The sequence below is a fragment of the Scyliorhinus canicula genome, chromosome 6, assembly GCF_902713615.1.
Source record: "Scyliorhinus canicula chromosome 6, sScyCan1.1, whole genome shotgun sequence".
NCBI classification, from domain to species: domain Eukaryota; kingdom Metazoa; phylum Chordata; class Chondrichthyes; order Carcharhiniformes; family Scyliorhinidae; genus Scyliorhinus; species Scyliorhinus canicula.
In genome coordinates, this window is record NC_052151.1 from 152,292,463 (window position 1) to 152,315,630 (window position 23,168).

General features: G+C 52.6%; 1 protein-coding gene across 3 annotated transcripts in view; it reads left to right on the forward strand.

Annotated features, from left to right (window-relative positions):
- The window catches only part of LOC119967587 (lysophospholipid acyltransferase 2-like), a 236,789-nt gene that overhangs the window by 203,554 nt on the left and 10,067 nt on the right, over positions 1-23,168 (forward strand). For all 3 annotated transcript variants that reach the window (XM_038800306.1, XM_038800308.1, XM_038800307.1), the window contains one exon: positions 2,798-2,949. In XM_038800306.1, the coding sequence (XP_038656234.1) occupies positions 2,798-2,949 (152 nt within the window). The remainder of the gene's footprint in view (positions 1-2,797; positions 2,950-23,168) is intronic.

Sequence of the window (23,168 nt, forward strand, 5' to 3'; positions counted from 1 at the left end):
CTCGCTCTCTGTGCCTCTCTCTCTCTCGCTCTCTGTGCCTCTCTCTCTCTCGCTCTCTGTGCCTCTCTCTCTCTCGCTCTCTGTGCCTCTCTCTCTCTCGCTCTCTGTGCCTCTCTCTCTCTCGCTCTCTGTGCCTCTCTCTCTCTCGCTCTCTGTGCCTCTCTCTCTCTCGCTCTCTGTGCCTCTCTCTCTCTCGCTCTCTGTGCCTCTCTCTCTCTCGCTCTCTGTGCCTCTTTCTCTCTCGCTCTCTGTGCCTCTTTCTCTGTGCGTATATCTCGGTGTGTGTGCGTCTCTCTCTCTCTCTCTGTGCTCTCTCTCTCTCTCTCTCTCTCTCTCTCCCTCTCTCTGTGCGTCTCTCTCCTCTGTGCATCTCTCTCTCTCTCTCTCCCTCTCTCTGTGCATCTCTCTCTCTCTCTCTCCCTCTCTGTGCGCCTCTCCCTCTCTCTCTGTGCGTCTCTCTCTCTCTGTGCGTCTCTCTCTGTGCGTCTCTCTCTCTCTCTGTGCGTCTCTCTCTCTCTCTCTGTGCGTCTCTCTCTCTCTCTGTGCGTCTCTCTCTCTCTCTGTGCGTCTCTCTCTCTCTCTGTGCGTCTCTCTCTCTCTGTGCGTCTCTCCCTCTCTGTGCGCCTCTCCCTCTCTGTGCGCCTCTCCCTCTCTGTGCGCCTCTCCCTCTCTGTGCGCCTCTCCCTCTCTGTGCGCCTCTCCCTCTCTGTGCGCCTCGCCCTCTCTGTGCGCCTCGCCCTCTCTGTGCGCCTCGCCCTCTCTGTGCGCCTCGCCCTCTCTGTGCGCCTCGCCCTCTCTGTGCGCCTCGCCCTCTCTGTGCGCCTCGCCCTCTCTGTGCGCCTCGCCCTCTCTGTGCGCCTCCCCCTCTCTGTGCGCCTCCCTCTCTGTGCGCCTCGCCCTCTCTGTGCGCCTCGCCCTCTCTGTGCGCCTCGCCCTCTCTGTGCGCCTCGCCTCTCTGTGCGCCTCGCCCTCTCTGTGCGCCTCGCCCTCTCTGTGCGCCTCGCCCTCTCTGTGCGCCTCGCCCTCTCTGTGCGCCTCGCCCTCTCTGTGCGCCTCGCCCTCTCTGTGCGCCTCGCCCTCTCTGTGCGCCTCGCCCTCTCTGTGCGCCTCGCCCTCTCTGTGCGCCTCGCCCTCTCTGTGCGCCTCTCCCTCTCTGTGCGCCTCGCCCTCTCTGTGCGCCTCGCCCTCTCTGTGCGCCTCGCCCTCTCTGTGCGCCTCGCCCTCTCTGTGCGCCTCGCCCTCTCTGTGCGCCTCGCCCTCTCTGTGCGCCTCGCCCTCTCTGTGGCTCTGGCCTCGCCCTCTCTGTGCGCCTCGCCCTCTCTGTGCGCCTCGCCCTCTCTGTGCGCCTCGCCCTCTCTGTGCGCCTCGCCCTCTCTGTGCGCCTCGCCCTCTCTGTGCGCCTCGCCCTCTCTGTGCGCCTCGCCCTCTCTGTGCGCCTCGCCCTCTCTGTGCGCCTCGCCCTCTCTGTGCGCCTTCGCCCTCTCTGTGCGCCTCGCCCTCTCTGTGCGCCTCGCCCTCTCTGTGCGCCTCGCCCTCTCTGTGCGCCTCGCCCTCTCTGTGCGCCTCGCCCTCTCTGTGCGCCTCGCCCTCTCTGTGCGCCTCGCCCTCTCTGTGCGCCCTCGCCCTCTCTGTGCGCCTCGCCCTCTCTGTGCGCCTCGCCCTCTCTGTGCGCCTCGCCCTCTCTGTGCGCCTCGCCCTCTCTGTGCGCCTCGCCCTCTCTGTGCGCCTCGCCCTCTCTGTGCGCCTCGCCCTCTCTGTGCGCCTCGCCCTCTCTGTGCGCCTCGCCCTCTCTGTGCGCCTCGCCCTCTCTGTGCGCCTCGCCCTCTCTGTGCGCCTCGCCCTCTCTGTGCGCCTCGCCCTCTCTGTGCGCCTCGCCCTCTCTGTGCGCCTCGCCCTCTCTGTGCGCCTCCCCCTCTCTGTGCGCCTCCCCCTCTCTGTGCGCCTCCCTCTCTCTGTGCGCCTCCCTCTCTCTGTGCGCCTCCCTCCCTCTGTGCGCCTCCCTCCCTCTGTGCGCCTCCCTCCCTCTGTGCGCCTCCCTCCCTCTGTGCGCCTCCCTCCCTCTGTGCGCCTCCCTCCCTCTGTGCGCCTCCCTCCCTCTGTGCGCCTCCCTCTCTCTGTGCGCCTCGCCCTCTCTCTCTGTGCGCCTCGCCCTCTCTCTCTGTGCGCCTCGCCCTCTCTCTCTGTGCGCCTCGCCCTCTCTCTCTGTGCGCCTCGCCCTCTCTCTCTCTCTGTGCGTCTCGCCCTCTCTCTCTCTCTGTGCGTCTCTCTCTCTCTCTCTGTGCTACCATTTTGTTGACTGGCAGTGTGTGAGGGTGGAGTGCTCAATGCGGCTGCAGCTTGTCAGCCTCTTGAGTGGCAATCCTGACCCTGGCGAATTATACACCGTTTTTCATTGGAATCGATCATGTTCCACGTTGTGCAAGTGCTAGCTCATGAACAGATCATGAATTTCTACAGGACTGGCGTCAATTTAGTTGTCGTAGAACACCACCGATTAAGTCCCGGCGTCAATGCTTAGCTTCTGAAATGGAGAATCCCACCTATTGTGCTTTGCGCAGTATGCATATACTTATTACTCAAGAAATTATATTGCAGGGTCAATTCTGCACTTTTGACTAGGTGTGTCATTGTGGGAGCTGTACCTTCCCCTCCATTACTGTAAATGCATAAGATATCTGGAGATGCGTGTCTGTGATTTTCCTGTCAGTGCCACCTCCCACTGTAAACAATAAATTATGGCATTATTTCAAAGACATTGTTATCTGAAGTATTGTTCTCAAGTACTGTTTTTTTCTAGATTAGGAACAACTTCCGATCGAACTTTATCAAGTCACCAGCTGTTAAATTATTTTATGATGTCATAACCTGGATTGCAACAATGATAGCAATCAGCTACACAGTTGTGCCATTTGTTTTGCTGTCAGTGGAGTCCTCTCTCAAATTTTACAGGTAAGCTGAGAAAATGAATAACCTAAAGAAGGCTGGGGCATTGTTTAATTGGCATTTAAACATCGTCTCCTTCAAGCAGAGAAGGCTAAAGGATTGGTGAAATAAATAGGGTAACCAGTTTCCACTAGTGGAAAGGTCAGTAACCAGAGGGGAGCTGGGAAATGTTTCTTTGCCAGAGTTATTATGATCTGAAATGCATCAACTGAAAGGATAGGAGCAGCTTCCGTTGTAGTTTTCAAAAGGGAATTAGGTCTATAGTTGAAAAAGAAAGATTTGCAGGGCTGTGGGAGAAAATGTATTGGAGGGAGATTATTTTGAGAACTCTTTCAAGCCTTCCTCTGTGCTGTATGATTCTTTGATCCTGTGTAAAAATACATGGAAATTAAAATGTTTTGAACATAATAGTGCCATCCACTCTGGCTTTTGTATAAAGAAAGTACTTCACAAGCATAGAACATAGAACAGTACAGCACAGAACAGGCCCTTCGGCCCTCGATGTTGTGCCGAGCAATGATCACCCTACTCAAACCCACATATCCACCCTATACCCGTAACCCAACAACCCCCCCCTTAACCTTACTTTTTAGGACACTACGGGCAATTTAGCATGGCCAATCCACCTAACCCGCACATCTTTGGACTGTGGGAGGAAACCGGAGCACCCGGAGGAAACCCACGCACACACGGGGAGGACGTGCAGACTCCGCACAGACAGTGACCCAGCCGGGAATCGAACCTGGGACCCTGGAGCTGTGAAGCATTTATGCTAACCACCATGCTACCATGCTGCCCCTTTTAAGCACTGTTAATTTTTCAACCAAATCTAGATGGTTGAGGGTTTTCAGTATGTGAGCCTGAAGAAGTGCTTTCTGATCGCTAAACAGCAAGTGCTGTGTACTTTGTGTCAGCTTCGTTTGTAGAGCATTTACTTGGCAGAAGGTTGTAGGCACAAATACCTTATTCGAGCTTAAGCCCAGAGCCCCACTTCGTAATTCTGCTTTGATTTGAACTGTTGTTTTGTGGAACAAGCTGATACAGAGTACTTGTGATAAATTATTTCACTTCAAAAGCAAACAATTCAACATGTAAAATGTTTTGAGACATTTGACTATAATATTGGGGTACAATTTCCAATAGGTCATGCTTTTTTTATTGCTACAATTCGCCCAAAATCGGTGTAACCTGTGCAAAGAATCTCAGAGTTTTAAGCCTAAATACTGTTCAGCACAAAATTAGAACCAACGATCTTTTGCACTAATTTAAACACGCTGCTAGAATCCAGTCCGACTCCCACAACTGGTCACACCCCCAAGCTGAGTTAATCATCAATGGGTTTCCACTAATTGCACTCATTGCAGGCTTTCAAGGAGCCTGCAAAATTGAACTAGGTGCAAGGTCACTAATAGGTACATTTTTTTTTTTTGAAATAATTTTTATTGAAAAATTTTGATTTTATACAACTTTGACACACCTTAGTAAAATACCGAAAATAACAATAATATTAACAGTCATATACATTCGCCCCACCTCCATGAACAACACAGCATTTTAACAACAACGCAAATTAACACACTATAAAGTTACAGAATAGACACTACAATAGTGCACCCCCCTGGGTTGCTGCTGCTATTGACCAAGTTACCTATCTCTGAGCCAGGAAGTCCAGAAAAGGCTGCCATCGTTTATAGAACCCTTGTATTGATCCTCTCAGGGCAAATTTGACCTTTTCCAATTTTATAAATCCCGCCATGTCACTGATCCAGGTCTCCACGCTTGGGGGCCTCGCATCCTTCCACTGCAGCAAGATCCTTCACCGGGCTACTAGGGACGCAAAGGCCAGGACACCGGCCTCTTTCGCCTCCTGCACTCCCGGCTCTACCGCAACTCCAAAGATCATGAGTCCCCACCCTGGTTTGACCCTGGATCCAACCACCCTCGACACCATCTCCGCCACCCCCTTCCAGAATTCTTCCAGTGCTGGGCATGCCCAGAACATATGGGCGTGGTTCGCTGGACTCCCCGAACATCTGGTGCACCTGTCCTCCCCCCCAAAGAACTTATTCATCCTGGTCCCGGACATGTGGGCCCGGTGCAGCACCTTAAATTGGATGAGACTAAGCCTCGCACATGAGGAGGAAGAGTTAACTCTCTCCAAGGCATCCGCCCAAGTCCCGTCCTCTATCTGCTCCCCGAGTTCCTCCTCCCATTTAGCCTTCAGCTCCTCCACTGACGACTCCTCCACCTCCTCCATTACCTTATAGATGTCAGGCACCTTCCCCTCTCCGACCCACACCCCCAAAAGCACTCTGTCCATCGCCCCCTGCCAGGGCAGCAAAGGGAATCCCTCTACCTGTCGCCAAGCAAACGCCTTTACCTGCAGGTATCTGAACATGTTCCCTTGGGGAAGGCCAAATTTATCTTCCAGTTCCCCCAGGCCCGCAAACCTCCCACCAATAAACAGGTCCCTCAATTTGCTGATGCCCGCCCTTTGCCACCCCCTAAATCCCCCATCCATGTTCCCCGGGATGAATCAATGGTTGCCACCCAGTGGAGCCTCCATCGAGCCCCCTGTTTCCCCCCGATGCCGTCTCCACTGTCTCCAGATTCTTAGGGTCGCCGCCACCACCGGGCTCGTGGTAAACCTCTTAGGGGAGAGCGGCAACGGTGCCGTTGCCATGGCACCCAGGCTCGTACCTCTACATGATGCCATCTTCATTCTTTTCCACGCCGCCCCTCCCCCCTCCATCACCCATTTACGCACCATTGACACATTGGCTGCCCAATAGTACCCCAGAAGGTTGGGCAGCGCCATCCCGCCTCTATCCCTTCCTCGCTCCAGGAACACCCTCCTCACTCTCGGAGTCCCATGTGCCCACACAAAGCTCAAAATACTGCTAGTCGCTCTCCTAAAGAAGGCCCTGGGGATAAATATGGGCAGGCACTGAAAGAGGAACAAGAACCTCGGAAGCACCGTCATTTTGACGGACTGTATCCTCCCCGCCAACGACAATGGCAGCATGTCCCACCTCTTGAACTCCTCCTCCATCTGATCTACAGGTCTGGTGAAGTTATGCTTGTGAAGAGTCCCCCAGTCCCTGGCCACCTGCACCCCCAGGTACCTAAAGCTCTCCCCTGCCCGCCTAAGCGGGAGCCTACCAATTCCTTCCTCCTGGTCTCCAGGGTACACCACAAACACCTCGCTCTTGCCTAAATTTAATTTATAACCTGAAAAGGTCCCAAACTCAGCTAGCAACTCCATCACTCCCGGCATCCCTCCCACCGGGTCCGCCACATACAGTAACAGGTCGTCGGCATACAGCGACACCCTATGTTCCTCTCCACCTTGCACCAAGCCTCTCCACCTCTCTGAATCTCTCAACGCCATCGCCAGCGGCTCGATTGCCAGTGCAAAACAACAAGGGGGACAGGGGGCAACCCTGCCTGGTCCCTCAGTAAAGCTGGAAGTACTCCGACCTCCTCCTATTTGTGGCCACGCACGCCATCGGGGCCTCATATAGCAGCCTTACTCATCTAATGAACCCTTCACCAAATCCAAACCTCCCCAACACCTCCCATAGGTACCCCCACTCCACTCTATCGAAGGCCTTCTCCGCATCCAGCGCCACCACTATCTCTGCCTCCCCCTGAATCGCCGGCATCATGATGACATTCAGCAATCTCCGCACATTCGCGTTCAGCTGCCTTCCCTTCATAAAACCTGTCTGGTCCTCGTGCTCTATCCTGGTGGCCAGGATTTTTGCCAGCACCTTAGCATCCACGTTGAGGAGAGATATGGGCCTGTATGAACCACACTGCTGGGGGCCCTTGTCGTTCTTTAAAATTAACGAGATCAGCGCCCGTGACATCGTCGGGGGCAAAGTCCCCCCTTCCCACGCTTCATTGAGTGTCCGCACCAGCAAGGGGCCCACTAGGTCCACAAACTTTTATAAAATTCCACCGGGAACCCATCCGGCCCCGGTGCCTTCCCTAACTGCATCTGCCCGATCCCCTTAACTAGCTCCTCCAGCTCAATTGGCGCACCCAGCCCCTCCACCTTCTCCTCTTGCACCTTCGGGAAAGAAAGCCTGTCAAAGAACCTCTCCATTCCCCTCCTCTCCCCCGTTGGCTCCGACCGGTACAGTTCCCCGTAAAAGTCCTTGAAGACCTCATTCACCTCTACCCCCTTCCGCACCACATTCCCACTCGTCTCTCACTCCTGCAATCTCCTTAGCCGCATCCCGCTTGCGGAGCTGATGAGCCAGCATCCTGCTCGCCTTTTCACCATGTTCGTACACTGCCCCTTGTGCCTTCCTCCACTGTGCCTCCGCCTTTCTAGTGGTCAGCAAATCAAATTTAGCCTGCAAGCTGCGTCTCTCCCCCAACAGTCCCTCCTCTGGTGCCTCTGCGTACCTCCTGTCCACCTCCAGCATCTTTCCCACCAGTCTATCCCTCACTCCTCTCCCTGTGTGCCCGGATGGATATCAGCTCCCCACGAATCACTGCCTTCAGGGCTTCCCAGACCATCCCCACCTGAACCTCCCCCGTATCATTCACCTCAAGGTACCCCTCAATACTTGCCCGGACCCTCCTACACACTTCCTCCTCCGCCAACAACCCCACATCCAACCGCCACAACGGACGTTGGTCCCGCACCTCTCCCATCTCCAACTCTATCCAATGCGGAGCGTGGTCGGAGATTGCGATGGCTGAATACTCTGCCTCCTCTACTCTCGGAATCAGTCCCCTACTCACCACGAAGAAATCTATCCGAGAGTAGACCCTATGTACGTGGGAGAAGAAAGAGTACTCGCGTGCCCTCAGCCTCACAAACCTCCATGGATCTACTCCACCCATCTGATCCATAAACCCTCTCAGTACCTTGGCCGCCGCCGGCCTCCTACCCGCCCTAGAGCTGGACCGATCCAGTGAAGGATCCAACACCGTATTAAAGTCCCCCCCCCCCCATGATCAGACCTCCCGCCTCCAGATCCGGGACCCGTCCCAACATACACCTCATAAAGCCCGCATCGTCCCAATTTGGGGCATACACACTAGCCAGTACCACCTTCTCTCCTTGTAGCCTGCCCCTAACCATAACATACCTACCCCCCTTATCCGCCACCACCTCCGATGCCTCAAACAACACATTTTCCCCACCAGAATCGCCACTCCCCGGTTCTTCACATCCAACCCAGAGTGGAAAACCTGCCCCACCCGTCCCTTCCTCAGGCGGACCTGGTCCGCCACCCTCGGGTGGGTCTCCTGAAGCATTGCCACATCTGCCTTTAACCCCTTCAGGTGAGCCAGTACCCTCGACCGCTTCACCGGCCCATTCAACCCTCTCGCATTCCAAGTGACCAACCGGATCAGAGGGCGTCCCGCCCCCCCCCTCCCCCGTTGGCTAGCCATAGCCTGTCGACTGCCCGCCCCAGGCCAGCACCCCCTGCCCGACCCAGTCCCCATAGCGACAACACCTCACCTCTGTCCCCCCAACCCCCCCCAGCTCCTTCTTGACCCTACCAGCAGCAACCCGGTATTCCCCTTTCCCCCCCCCCCCCCCCCCCCCCCCTCCCCCCAAGGCTAGGAACCCTCCCAGCCGCGAACCGTCCTCCATTGTACTTCCGTGGGTCAGCTAACTTCTGCTGACCCCGGAAACTCCCGCCAATAGCCTGACCCCTCCCGAAGTGGGATCATCCCCCAATCTATCCCTCCTCCAGGCACCGCTCCAGCGCGGGGAAGAACTAGTTAAGGCCCCGCCTCCCCGTCACCGTCTCCACCCCCCAGCCCCGCAGCGCGGGAAACCAGAGGAAAGCCCGCGCTTTTGCACTGCCCCACCACACCCTTCTGACGCAGCTCCCAAATATCAGCCCTACTCCGACATAGAATACAACAGACCCCCCCCCCCCCAACCCTCCCCACAAGATACACAGCCCAAACAATGCCCCACAGCACAAGAACAAAAACATAGCAGAACAACCCCTCCGTAAATAACCATATCAAAATTGCAAAAGTTCTAAAACAAGAAGAGAAAAACAGAAGAAAAGAGAACACAGCAACAGCAGAATCCAGCACTAATATATTACAGCCGACCTCGCAACCCCCAACCCCTAGTTCAAGTCCAGTTTCTCCGTCCGCACGAAGGCCCACGCCTCCTCTGGGGAATCAAAATAATGGTGCCGGTCCGAATAAGTTACCCACAGGCGCGCGGGCTGCAACATTCCGAACTTTATCTTTTTTCTATAAAGCACCTCTTTCGTCCAATTAAATCCGGACCGCCGCTTAGCCACCTCCGCACTCCAATCCTGGTAGATCCGTACTACCCCATTCTCCCACTTGCTGCTCTTCACCTTCTTGGCCCAGCGCAGCACGCACTCCCGATCACTGAACTGGTGGAACCTCACCAGCACCGCACGCGGGGGTTCATCTTCCTTAGGCCTCCTGGCCAGCACCCTGTGCGCTCCCTCCAGCTCCAAGGGCAGATGGAAAGATCAGGCCCCCACTAGCGAGTTCAGCATTACAGCCACGTAGGCTGTCAGGTCCGACTCCTCTAGCCCCTCCGCAAGGCCCAAGATCCGCAGGTTTTTCCACCTCATGCGGTGATCAAGTTCCTCGAAGCGTTCCTGCCACTTCTTGTGGAGTGCCTCGTGCCCCTCCACCTTACTCACGAGGACCACGGCCTCCTCTCGTTCAGTGGCCTGCGTCTGCAACTCCTTGATGACAGCACCCTGGGTGGACTGAATCTCTGACAGCCTTCTGTTCGTTTCCTGCAGAGAGCTCAGCACCTCATCCTTGAATTCTTTAAAGCAGCACAGGAGATCAGTTTGTTGCTCCTGGGCCCACAGCCTCCAATCCTCTGGGGCTCCTCCGGTGGCCATCTTGGATTCCTTCCCCCGTTTCTTCTGAGGAGCTGCTGCCGTTTTTTCCCCCTTTCCACTCCGAGTTCGAGGCATTGACTGCGGGGAAAGTTGTTCAGCACACCTTCCCCCACCGGGAGACGTCGAAAAATTTCCGTTTTGGGCTCTCAAAAGAGCCGAAAAGTCTCTTTAAAACGGGAGCTCCCAAATATGTGGCTTCCTACTCCATCACAGCCACCGGAAGTCACTAATGGGTACATTTTAAAAGCTTTTTTTAAAAAACCGTTTTACTTATTTCTCTACCTTAATATAACCAGCAGTTCTGTATATTTTTAGAAAGTAATTTTCAGTTATTTTAAAAATTTCATAAAGCTGGTGGATTGATCGTTTTGTGTGATAAACACATTTACACCTATAACCAAACTGCACTTGGAAGTTAAAGTATTAACTGTCGAGGAATATAAAAATCCATCTTGTTCCATAATGTCCCTTGGGAAAGGAACTCTGTCACTTTACTCAGTCTGGCTTGTAAGTGACTCCAGATCCCCACAGAATTGTAGTTGATCCTTGACTGCCCTGTAAAATAGCCCAACAAGCTACTCCGTTCAAGGGGATGGGCAACAACAAACATTGGCCTTGTCATTGGTAACCTCATTTCATGAAAGAATGTATTATAAAATACTGTTGGTTGGAGATGTAGGTTTTCCACCCCCTCTGGGATGCAAGGAAATTCCCTTTCAGATTCTGAATAGGCAGGTATCAAATCAAGCTGGATGTGATTATTTTGGTGAAAAACATTTTTCTGAATACCCTGAATTGTGTTTTGAAGGACTGTTGATAGCAATTGTTCTAATCTTCCATGTGTAAATTTTCTAGTTTACCTTGGCTATTTGTCTGTTACTTGTATACAAGCAAAATAACATTTGTTTACAGATCTATGTATAATTTATTGGAAACTCTTGAGGCCGATTGCATTTGAATTTCAGATCATTTTGGTTTTTGGATGCTGCACTTATAGATTTGCATTACCCAGCTGAAGCTAGCTATATTCTGAAGGAAATAAAATGGTAGATTAATAAGATGTATCACAGAATAATAAATACAGAGTATATGTAATTTTCTTTTTGACATGTTCATTACAAAAGTAGCAAGGTAAATAGTGCAGACAAACAACTAGACTTCGATGAGATTCACAAAAGGTGCAGCATTTGGATGTATTCATAGAATTAGTTCATATAATTTACACTGCAGAAGGAGGCCATTCGGCCCATCGAGTCTGCACCAGCTCTTTGAAAGAGCACCCGACCCAAGCCCACATCTCCACCCTATCCCCATAACCCAGTAACCCCACCCGACACCAAGGGCAATTTAACATGGCCAATCCACCTAACCTGCACATCTTTGGACTGTGGGAGGAAACCGGAGCACCCGGATGAAACCCGCGCACACACAGGGAGAGCGTGCAGACTCTGCACAGACAGTGAACCAAGACGGGAATCGAACCTGAGACCCTGAAGCTGTGAAGCAATTGTGCTAATCACCATGCTACCGTGCAGTTGTCAGATTTAAGGGGAGGAATTCTCCGACCCCCCGCAGGGTCGGGGAATCGCCCAGGGCCGGCGTAAATCCCGCCCCCACCATGGCCAGAATTCTCCGCCACCTGGGAATCGGCGGGAGCGGGAATCACGCCGCTGACGGGCCAATCTCGCCGACGTGGTTTAAACCACCTCTGTTCCGGCGGAATTGGCGGCGCGAGTGGGCCCCCGGGGTTCTGGGGGGGCACGGGGCGATCGGACTCCGTGTGGTGCCCCCACGGTGGCTTGGTCCGCGATCGGGGCCCACCAATTGGCAGGTGGGCCAGTGCCGTGGGGGGCACTCTTTTTCTTCCGTTGCCGCCTCCACCATGGCGGAGGCGGAAGAGACCCCTCCACCGTGCATGCGCCGGTGGTGACGTCAGCAGCCGCTGACGCTCCAGCGCATGCGCGGACCGGCGAAGGCCTTTTGGCCAGCCCCGACGCCGGGCGGCGTAGCACCAAAGGCCGTTGGCGCCGGCGGAGCGGGAGCCACTCCGGCGCGGGCCTAGCCCCTAAAGGTGCGGTGAATTCCGCACCTTTGGGGAGGCCCGACGCCGGAGTGGTTGGCGCCACTCCGCTACACCGGGAACCCCCCGCCCTGCCCACGATACTTGACCATAGACCTTAGGAACTTGTATTACTAATGTGTTAACCAAGGTTTTTGATTAGCTAATGGCAGAGTAAGCATATAAAATTGAGGTTGGAAGGAGTTCGGTTGCAGTCGTTTGCATTGAGTTTACTGAAACACTATAGCACTCGAACATAATTCTTTTTGTGGTTTATGGTGGCAACACTAAGTAGTTTTTAATGTATCTGTTGCCCAGTCCTACTTTTTTCCTGAGGGTATTAAGAGTCACAGAGTGTCATAATATGCACCCATGCACATCATGAGGTAAAAGCAGGCAGTGACAGACACCCAGGTGAGCCAATGAATGAACAGAACAGTAGAGAGTCAACCCACAGGCAGTTGTGTGCTTCATTACTGAAGTTCAATAAATCTTATTGAACCAACGGCTACATTTGGTGTATGCTTTATTGTTTAACTGCATCGTGTTGCAGTCCGTGTTACTCCAGGGTGAATAACACGACAATGAAAACATAGAATCAGGAGTAGGCCATTTAACCTGTGTGGCTGGATTCACATGTCAGCTAGACCCAGGTAAGGGTGTCAGATTTACTCCCTAAGTGATTTGTGCTTTTGACAAATCTGGCAGCCTTTGTGATGATATTAGGCAAAGCTGCTCTTTTATGAAAACAATGAGTTTGTAGATCTTTTCATCTTGTAAAACATGAATGAAATGAAAATCGCTTATTGTCACGAGTAGGCTTCAATGAAGTTACTGTGAAAAGCCCCTAGTCGCCACATTCCGGCGCCTGTTCGGGGAGGCTGGTATGGGAATTGAACCATGCCGCTGGCCTGCCTTGGTCTGCTTTAAAAGCCAGTTATTTAGCCCAGTGTGCTAAACCAGCCCCAGGTGTGCTTACATATGTTTGCAAAGAAACTGCAAATACCTGTTAGACATACCAAAGTCTCGAGTGTTGTGACATCTAAACATATATAATTTGCATTCTGAATGATCAGCGATGTTGAGCATTGTGGGAAGCAGTCAAGAAAATAATAGTTTACTCGACAACGCTGTCAGCTGTGCAGAGTAGCCCTGTCTTAACAATGCAGCCTGTTTTATTCATTTGTTGCTAAGCTGAAAATCGATGGCCACTAATTTAAAACTAATGCAATGCCCTTGTAGCAGTTTTCTAGTATTCTTCACTGACGCAAGTCTGTCAACTTGATTAGGTCATATAAAACAGCTCAATTCAATTTACTCGTCATTTTATAGCTCCTGGGTAGTGGCTTTAGTCATTCTATTTGAACGACAGATCCTCTTCTCTGGAGTTCTATATATAGTACAGTAAGTCCTCACTTAATATTGTAGATGTGTTCCTAAAAACATTAGCATTTGATTTAAGAGTAGGCCACTTGGTCCTTCTAGCCAGCTCCCTTGTTCAATAGGAGATTTCATTGTAACCCCAACTCCTCATTCCTGCCTACCTCCTTTCATCCCTTTGCTCATCATCAGGAATCTTTCTCCCTTTGCCTTAAAAATGTTCAAAGACTCGGGGGACTTCCGGTTGTGGCTATGCGGAGCTAAGCCGCACGTTCGGCAGCTCCCGCTATTTAGGGACTTTTGGGCCGTTTCGAGGGCCCCAAACGGCGCTGTTTTAACGCATCCCGGTGGGGGAAGGTGCCTGGAGGAACTTGCCCCACACTATATGGTGCTCACCCGGAGTGGGACGAAGAAAGAAGCTGCAGCAGCTCCCCAAAAGAAACGGGGGAAGGAAAACAAAATGGCGGCCGGCGCAACACCCGAGGACTGGTGGAGGTGGGCGCAAGAGCAGCAGGCCTCTCTCCTGCGTTGTTTTGCGGAGCTGAAGGCTGAGCTGCTGGACTCCATGAATGCAACTACGAACAAGCTGCTTGGGACCCAGGCGGCCCAGGAGGTGTCTATTCGGGAGTTGCAGCAGCAGGCCGTAGAAAGGGAGGAGGAGGCCGTGGTCCTCGTGGGGAAAGTGGAGTTGCACGAGGCACTTCATAAAAAGTGGCAGGACCGCTTGGAGGAGCTGGACATTGGCACGAGGCGAAAGAATCTGAGGATCCTGGGCCTGGCGGAGGGGCTGGAGGGGTCGGATCTCCCGGCGTATGTGACCACGATGCTGAGCTCGTTGATGGGAGCGGGGTCCTTCCATTTGCCCCTGGAGCTTGAGGGAGCTCAGAGTGCTGGCCAGGAGGCCTAAGGCAAATGAACCCCCGAGGGCGGTGCTGGTGCGGTTCCATCGATTCAGTGACCGGGAGTGTGTGCTGCGCTGGGCCAAGAAAGAGAGGAGTAGTAAATGGGAGAATTCGGTAGTGAGGATCTACCAGGACTGGAGTGCGGAGGAGGCTAAGCGGCGGGCTGGGTTCAACCGGACGAAGGCGGTGCTTCATGCCAAGCAGGTCAGGTTTGGAATGTTGCAGCCTGCGCGCCTGTGGGTGACATACAAGGACCGGCACCACTACTTCGAGTCCCCGGAGGAGGCGTGGGCCTTTGTACAGGCGGAGAAGCTGGACTCGAACTAGGGTCTGGGGACATACTTTGGCCGTCGTTGTTTCCGCTGTTGCTGTTTTGTTTCAACTTTTATAATTTCGACGTGTGTGTTATGTATGCTGGTTTTCTGTTTGCTCTGTTTACGGGTGGGTTTGTTTGTTGGGTATGGTTGTGGGTTAGGTGGGGAATGTTGGGGGTTTGTGTTTTATATGTTCTCTTCTGTACGGGGCTGGGGATTGAGGGGAAACTGGATTTTGGGGAACTGCGTCAGAAGGGTGGGATGTGGCAGTGTGAATGCGCGGGCTTTCCTCTGGTTTCCCGCGCTGCGGGGCAGGGGGGGTGGAGCTGGCGGTGGGGGCGGGGCCTCTACTGGTCTTCTTTCCCACGCTGAAGCAGTGCCATGGAGGTGTGGCAAGAGGGGGATGACCCCATGCCGGGAGGGGATAGGTTCTGGCGGGAGCTGCCGGGGTCAGCAGAAGTCAGCTGACTCACGGAAGTACCATGGAGGGTGCGTCGCGGCTAGGAGGGGAGGAGAATGATACCGGGTTGCTCCTGGAATGACTAGGAAGGGGCCGGGGGGGGGGGGAGAAAGAGGAGAGGCGTTATCGCCATGGGGAACGGGTTTGGGCGGGGTGTGCTGGCCTGGGGCGAACATCTGATAAGCTATGGCTAGTCTGCGGGGGAGGGGGGGCGGGTTGCCCTCTGATCCATCTGATTACCTGGAACGTGAGGGGGCTGAATGGGCCGGTTAAGAAAACCAGGGTATTTTCCCATCCGAGGGGGCTGAAGGCAGACGTGGCTGTGCTCCAGGAGACCCACCTGAAGGTGGCGGACCAGGTTTGTCTGAGGAAGGGGTGGGTGGGGCAGGTTTATCACTCTGGATTGGACGTGAAGAACCGGGGGGTGGCGATTCTGGTGGGGAAGAGGGTGGCGTTTGAGGTGGTGTCGGACAAGGAGGGCAGATTTATCATGGTGAAGGGTAGGCTGCAGGGAGAGAAGGTGGTGCTCGTGAACGTATATGCCCCGAATTGGGATGATGCTGGCTTCATGAGGCGATTGTTGGGCCGCATCCCGGACCTGGAGGCAGGGGGCCTGATCATGGGGGGAGACTTTAACACAGTGCTGGATCCCACACTGGACCGGTCCAGTTCAAGGACGGGCAGGAGACCGGCGGCGGCCAAAGTGCTGAGGGGATACATGGACCAGATGGGAGGGGTGGATTCCTGGAGGTTTGGGAGACCGAGAGCGCGGGAGTATTCCTTTTTCTCTCGTGTCCATAGGGTTTATTCCCGGATAGACTTTTTTGTCCTGACCAGGGGATTGATTCCGAGGGTGCAGGATGCCGAGTACTCGGCCATAGCGATTTCGGACCATGCCCCGCACTGGGTTGATCTGGAGATGGGAGAGGCACGGGACCAGTGCCTGGATGTGGGGATGCTGGCGGAGGAGGAGGTGTGTAAGAGGGTTCGGAGAAGCATTGAGGGGTATCTGGATACCAATGATACGGGGGAGGTCCGGGTGTGGATGGTCTGGGAGGCTCTGAAAGCAGTGATCCGGGGGGAGCTGATCTCCATCCGGGCCCACAGGGAAAGGAGGGAGAGGGAGAGACTGGTGGGAGAGCTCCTGGATGTGGACAGGAGATATGCGGAGGCACCGGAGGAAGGGTTGCTTTAGAGAACGGCGCAGTTTGCAGGCCAAATTTGACTTGTTGACCACCAGAAATGCGGCGACACAGTGGAGGAGGGCGCAGGGCGTGGTATAAGAGTATGGAGAGAAGGCGAGCAGGATGTTGGGAAATTGGTGGAGTGAAGGATGGGGGTGGAAATGTAGTGCAGAAGGGGACAGAAGTAAACGGGGTCTTTAGGGACTTTTACGAGGAACTGTACCGGTCGGAACCTCCAAGGGGGAGAGAGGGGATGGAGAGCTTCATGAACAGGCTATGTTTCCCAAGGGTTCAAGAGGGGCTGGTAGAGGGGCTGGGGGCGCCGATAGAGCTGGAGGAGCTAGTCAAGGGGATCAGACAAATGCAGTCAGGTAAGGCCCCGGGGCCGGACGGGTTCCCGGCGGAATTTTACAAAAAGTATGCGGACCTGGTGGGTCCCCTGCTGGTGCGAACCTTCAATGAGGCATGGGAGGGGGGGGGGGTCTTTGCCCCCGACGATGTTGCGGGCACTGATCTCTTTGATCCTGAAGCGGGATAAGGACCCCTTGTAGTGTGGATCATACAGGCCTATCTCGCTCCTTAACGTAGACGCTAAGTTGCTGGCGAAGATCCTGGCTACCAGGATAGAGGATTGTGTGCCAGAGGTGATCCACGAAGATCAGACAGGATTTGTCAAGGGGTGGCAGCTCAACACGAATGTGCGGAGACTGCTCAATGTTATCATGATGCCGGCAGTGGAGGGGGAGGCGGAGATAGTGGTGGCACTGGACGCAGAGAAAGCGTTTGATAGAGTTGAGTTGGGGTACCTGTGGGAGGTGCTGGAGAGGTTTGGATTTGGGGAGGGATTCATCAAATGGTTGAGGCTGCTCTACGCGGCTCCGATGGCGTGTGTAGTCACAAATGGAAGGAGATCGGAGTACTTTAGGCTCTATCGTGGGACCAGGCAGGGGTTCCCCCTGTCCCCCCTGCTCTTTGCACTGGCGATTGAACTGCTGGCTATGGCGTTGAGGGAGTCGGGGAGATGGAGGGGTCTGGTGCGAGGTGGGGAGGAGCACCGGGTATCGCTGTATGCGGACGACCTGCTGTTATATGTGGCGGACCCAGAGGGGGGAATACCGGGGGTGATGGAGCTGTTAGCGGAATTTGGGGGCTTTTCGGGCTATAAGCTAAATTTAGGAAAGAGCGAGGTATTTGTAGTGCACCTGGGAGATCAAGAGGAGGGAATTGGGTGGCTCCCTTTCAGGAGGGCAGTGAAGAGTTTCAGGTACCTGGGGGTGCAGGTGGCCAGAAGTTGGGGGACTCTCCAAAAGCTTAACTTCACCAGACTAGTGGAGCAGATGGAGGAGGAATTTAAAAGGTGGGACATGGTGCCGCTGTCGTTGGCGGGCAGAGTGCAATCCGTCAAAATGACGGTTCTCCCGAGATTCTTGTTCCTCTTCCAGTGCTTGCCCATCTTTATCCCTAGGGCCTTTTTTAAAAGGGTAACCAGCAGCATCATGGGATTTGTTTGGGCGCATGGCACCCCGAGGGTGAAGAGGGTCTTCTTAGAGCGGGGTAGAGATGGGGGTGGCTGGCGTTGCCCAATCTCTCGGGGTACTACTGGGCGGCCAACGTGTTGATGGTGCGCAAGTGGGTGATGGAGGGGGAGGGGGCAGCATGGAAACGGATGGAGAGAGCGTCCTGTGGGGATACAAGCCTGGGAGCCCTGGTAACTGCGCCGTGGCCGCTCCCTCCCACAAGGTATACCACGTGTCCGGTGGTGGTGGCGGCTACCCTCAAGATTTGGGGGCAGTGGAGGCGACATAGGGGAGAAGTGGGGGGCTCGATGGAGGCTCCGTTAAGGGGGAACCATAGGTTTGTCCCGGGGAACATGGATGGGGGATTTCAGGGATGGTACAGAGCGGGCATTAGACAGCTGAGGGACCTGTTTATCGACGGGAGGTTTGCGAGCCTGGGGGAGTTGGAGGAGAAATTTGGGCTCCCCCGGGAAACATGTTTAGGTATCTGCAGGTAAAGGCATTTGCTAGACGGCAGGTGGAGGGATTCCCTGCGCTCCCCGGGAGGGGGGTGAGTGACAGGGTGCTTTCGGGGGTCTGGGTCGGGGAGGGGAAGATATCCGATATCTACAAGCAGGATGTGGAAGAGGCGTCTGTAGAGGAGCTGAAAACTAAGTGGGAGGGCGAACTGGGGGAACAGATCGAAGACGGGACATGGGCTGATGCCCTGGAGAGGGTTAATTCTTCCTCCTCGTGTGCGCGGCTTAGCCTCATTCAATTCAAGGTGCTGCACCGGGCCCACATGACTGGGACGAGGATGAGTAGGTTCTTTGGGGGTGAAGACAGGTGTGTCAGGTGCTCGGGGAGTCCAGCGAACCATGCCCATATGTTCTGGGCATGCCCGGCACTGGAGGAGTTCTGGAAGGGGATGGCGAGGACGGTGTCAAGGGTGGTGGGATCCAGGGTCAAGCCAGGATGGGGACTCGCGATCTTTGGGGTTGGGGTAGAGCCGGGAGTGCAGGAGGCGAAAGAGGCCGGTGTGCTGGCCTTTGCGTCCCTAGTAGCCCGGCGAAGGATTTTGCTACAATGGAGGGATGCGAGGCCCCCAAGCGTGGAGACCTGGATCAATGACATGGCGGGTTTTATTAAGCTAGAGAAGGTCAAATTCGCCCTGAGAGGATCGGTGCAAGGGTTCTTTAAGCGGTGGCAACCTTTCCTCGACTTTCTGGCTCAACGATAGGGTACTGGGGCAGTAGCAGCAGCAACCCGGGGGAGGGGGGGACGGACGGGGGACGATGACTATGTTTGTTTATTTAATTTAAATTTGATTTATTTAATTTTAATTTATGGTTAAGTTCTCTTGTTGGGGTGGGGGGGGGGGTACATGTGTTGTTACGGTTTGGGGTGAATTGCGGGTGTTATGGGGCAGTTTGTTGCATATTATTACTTGTTATATTTTTATACTTTCTGTAAAAAAATTCCAATAAAAATTTTTTTTTTTTTAAATTGTCTTTGAAGAAGAGAGTTCCAAAGATCCACTGAGAGAAATAATCTCTATCTCAAAGGAGCAACCCCTTGTTTTTAAACATTGACCTCTGGTTCTAGATTCTCCTACAAGAGGAAACCACCTAGTCACATCCACCCTCGGGATCTCGTATATTTCGAGTCCCCTCACTCTTGCCTCCAATGGATACAGCTTAACCTGTCAAGCCTTTCCTCATAAAACAACTCACTCATTCCAGGTATTAGTTTAGTAAAAGTTTCTGAACTGCTTCCAACACATTTTCATCGTTCCTTAAATAAGGAGACACCACTCCAGGTGTGATCTCAACAGTACCCTAAATAAATGAAACTTTTGTCTGCAATTCCCTTCACAATCAACAATAACATATCTCGTTACATGCTGTACCTATATACTAGTCTTTTGTGCTTCATACACTAGGCCACCTGGATCCCGCGGCATCTTGGAGCTCTGCAATCTCATCATTTAGATAATTGTTTTTATTTTTACGTCAAAATGGACAATTTCACATTTTCCTACGTTATACGCAACTTGCCAGATCTTTGCCCACTCACTTAACATAGAACATACAGTGCAGAAGGAGGCCGTTCGGCCCATCGAGTCTGCACCAACCCGCCTAAGCCCCCACTTCCACCCTATCCCCGTAACCCAATAACCCCTGCTAACCTTTTTGGTCACTAAGGGCAATGTATCATGGCCAATCCACCTAACCTGCACGTCTTTGGACCTATCTATATCCCTTGTGTCCTCTTCACCACTATATTTCCAGATTATCTTTGTCATCAGCAAAATGAGCAGAATTCTGTTCTTTTTTTTTTGTCTCCCTCCCTTTTTGAATAAAACAGTTACATTTGTAATTTTCCAATCTAATGAGCTCTTCCCTGAATATAGGGAGTTTTGGAGAATTAAAACCAACATATCAAGTATCTCACCAGCTACGTTTCAAATTAAAGACCCTGGAATTAAGTCCATCAAAACCTGGGGGCTGCAGCTCCAATAATTTGCTCAGTACCTCTTCCCTGGTGGTTAGAATTTTCTGTGTTCCTCCCTCCGTTCCGTTTCCTGATTTACAGCTATTTCTGGAATGTGTCGTGCATTGTCTATAGGGAAGACTGACACAAAATACCCTTTTATTTAACCTGCCATCTTCCATGTTTAATTTCCCAGACTCATCTTCCATAGGACCAATACTCTTCTTTTTTAAATATCTATAGAAACTCCTACTATCTGACTTTATATTTCTAGCTAGCTTTCACTCGTACTCTAATTTTTCTCTCGTCATCAATCTTTTAGTCGTTCTTTGCTGTTTTTTTTTCTATTCTGTCCAATCTTCTGACCTACCGACCATCTTTGTGCAATTATAAGTTTGATGCTACCTTTAACTTTTTTAGTTAACCACTGATGGTGGGTCTTCCTCTTGGATTCTTTCTTGCTTGTAGGAATGTATCTAATTATGTATCCTGAAATACTCCTTGAATACAAATTTAATTGAAATGACTTGAAGTGCATCATATTTTCCCATTAAAACCGATTCAAAAGCTGTAGTTAGGTCCTGCAGGACCTTGCTCCTCAGAAAACAAAATAAAACATATATTTTGTCAGTTGAAATTAAATATATTATATTGCCAAATAGCTACATTGATAAATGAAATGGCTTTTAAAATCCATCAATATAATCTTTATTAGTGTCACAAGTAGGCTTACATTAACACTGCAATGAAGTTACTGTGAAAAGCCTCTAGGCACCACATTCCGGCGTCTGTTTGTGTACACTGAGGGAGAATTCAAAATGTGCGATTCACCTCACAAACGCCTCTTTTGGAACTTGTGGGAGGAAACCGGAACAGCTGGAGGAAACCCACGCAGACACGGGAGAACGTGTGGACACCGCTGTAGGATCTCCTTATTTTCAAATAAGAGATGAGGGTCCAGTGGTAGTGCAAGATTGAATTTTATTGCAAAAACTTGGTTAGTTCAAAAATACAAAAATAGTAACAAAAGCCCAGCAGGGGATAAGGAAGAAAACAATGGAAAGAGAACAAAGACGAAGAGTGCAGCAGTAACTTTATACCTGCATGGTTTGATACTGTTGCTATATTTATTTGGTTATAAATATGGCAGTCAATATGGTCGCCTTCCTTAATCCTAATTATGTTGACACTTAGAATCGCTAGGTATCTCTCAATACCGCCACAAGGTTCAAATCTGAATACACCAAAGAGCCAATACACCAGTTAGTTAGTTCAAAGTCAATACTATTTATTTACACACACAGTAAGATCTACTCATGCACAAAGTATTACAGACTAAACTATCTCTATCGCTAACGCCTATACTTAACTTTGGGTGCCCACTCAGTCAGAGGAACAATGGCCGTTGTTCGGATCTGGGGTTGTTGGGTTCGAAGAGGTACTGGAGAACAGCTAAGGTCGTCCGTCTGGTAACTAGCGTTGACCTTGAACTTACTTGCTTCTGGTGATGCTGGTGGATGGGTCTCTCCGCTTTGAGAGCCAAGTCCAAGAGAGTGATCCTCTTGTGGGGTTCCTCCTTATACCTGGAGTGGCTTCCCGCGCTTTTAGGCGGGCCTTAATCTTGGCCCCAATTAATTGGGCCATTTCTCAATCACTGTTATCGATCTTGACCAATAAAAGGGGTGGGTGCCCTGATGGCTGGGCATGTCTTAGGTGGCCGTTGGCCTGGCTTTGTTTGTGCTTTTGGTTTGGGGAACTGTGGTGAATTCATACTGTATTGTAATTCATACTGTATTGCATTGTATTGTATTATGTCCTTGTGGGCTCTGTATGTGAGCTGTTGTGTGGCTCTGCCCATAGGGGAGATGAGGAGCTTGTACAGGGCTCCACCCTTGGCTCCGCCCATGGCTCCGTCCATGGCTCCATCCATGGCCCCTCCCACTACCGGAAGTATAAAGTGTTGCAGCCGTGAGCCTGCTCTCAGTTCCTCTGGTCACAGGCAGGCTCAGTTGTAAGACTATTAAAACCACAGTTTGCTTCCAATCGTGATGGTCACATCAATTTAATAGTCTTAAAACTTGAAGAAAACTACTATGGAACCAGCCCTCGAACCTGATCGACTAGAACTTGACCCGCAGGCTGCAGAGGCGAAGGAAATCTTCCTACACTGGCTTAGATGTTTTAAGGCCTACCTGGCTGAATCAAGCACATCCAAGACTACAGAGGAGCAGAAACTCAGCCTACTGCACGCACGGGTGAGCCATCGTATCTCTACACAACTCAATTGTACCACCTCATATACTGAGGCCTGGCTATGCTCGACCGACTGTACGTGCGGCCGATTAATGAGATCTACGTGCGGCCGATTAATGAGATCTACGCGCGGCACATTTTCACGGCCCGCGCCAGCGCCCCGCAGAGTCGCTAGAGGACTTACTGCGCGATTTAAAAGCTCTTGCTCGGGACTGCAATTTTCAGGCTGTAACGGCCTCTCAGCATATGGAACTCGCTGTACGTGATGTATACGTTACAGGGCTCAGGCCTAACTAGGTGCGCCAGCGATTACTTGAGAAAGGGGCACAGAACTTGGAGGACATGGGAGAGTTAGCTACGACTATGGAGGTCGCGGTCCGCAGTCTGAACTCATTCCCCGCGGACCAAGCGACCCCATCGTGGGCCCCCGACCAGCGACTGCCCCAGGCCTGCGCCGTGCGGCCACCCACCCACTCCCCTCGACCAATCAAAATGTGTACTTAACGTTATCGATGAATTCTCCCACTTCCCATTTGCCACCCCATGCCCCGATATGACCTCCCACACACTCATCAGAGCCCTGCACAGTGTCTTCACCCTGTTCAGTTTCCCCAGCTACGTACACAGCGACAGGGGTTCGTCCTTCATGAGCGACGAGCTGCGTCAGTACCTGCTCGACAAGGGCATCGCCTCGAGCAGGACTACCAGCTACAACCCCAGGGGGAACGGGCAGGTGGAGGGGGAGAACGCGACGGTCTGGAAGACCATCCTGCTGACCCTCCGGTCCAGGAATCTCCCGACCT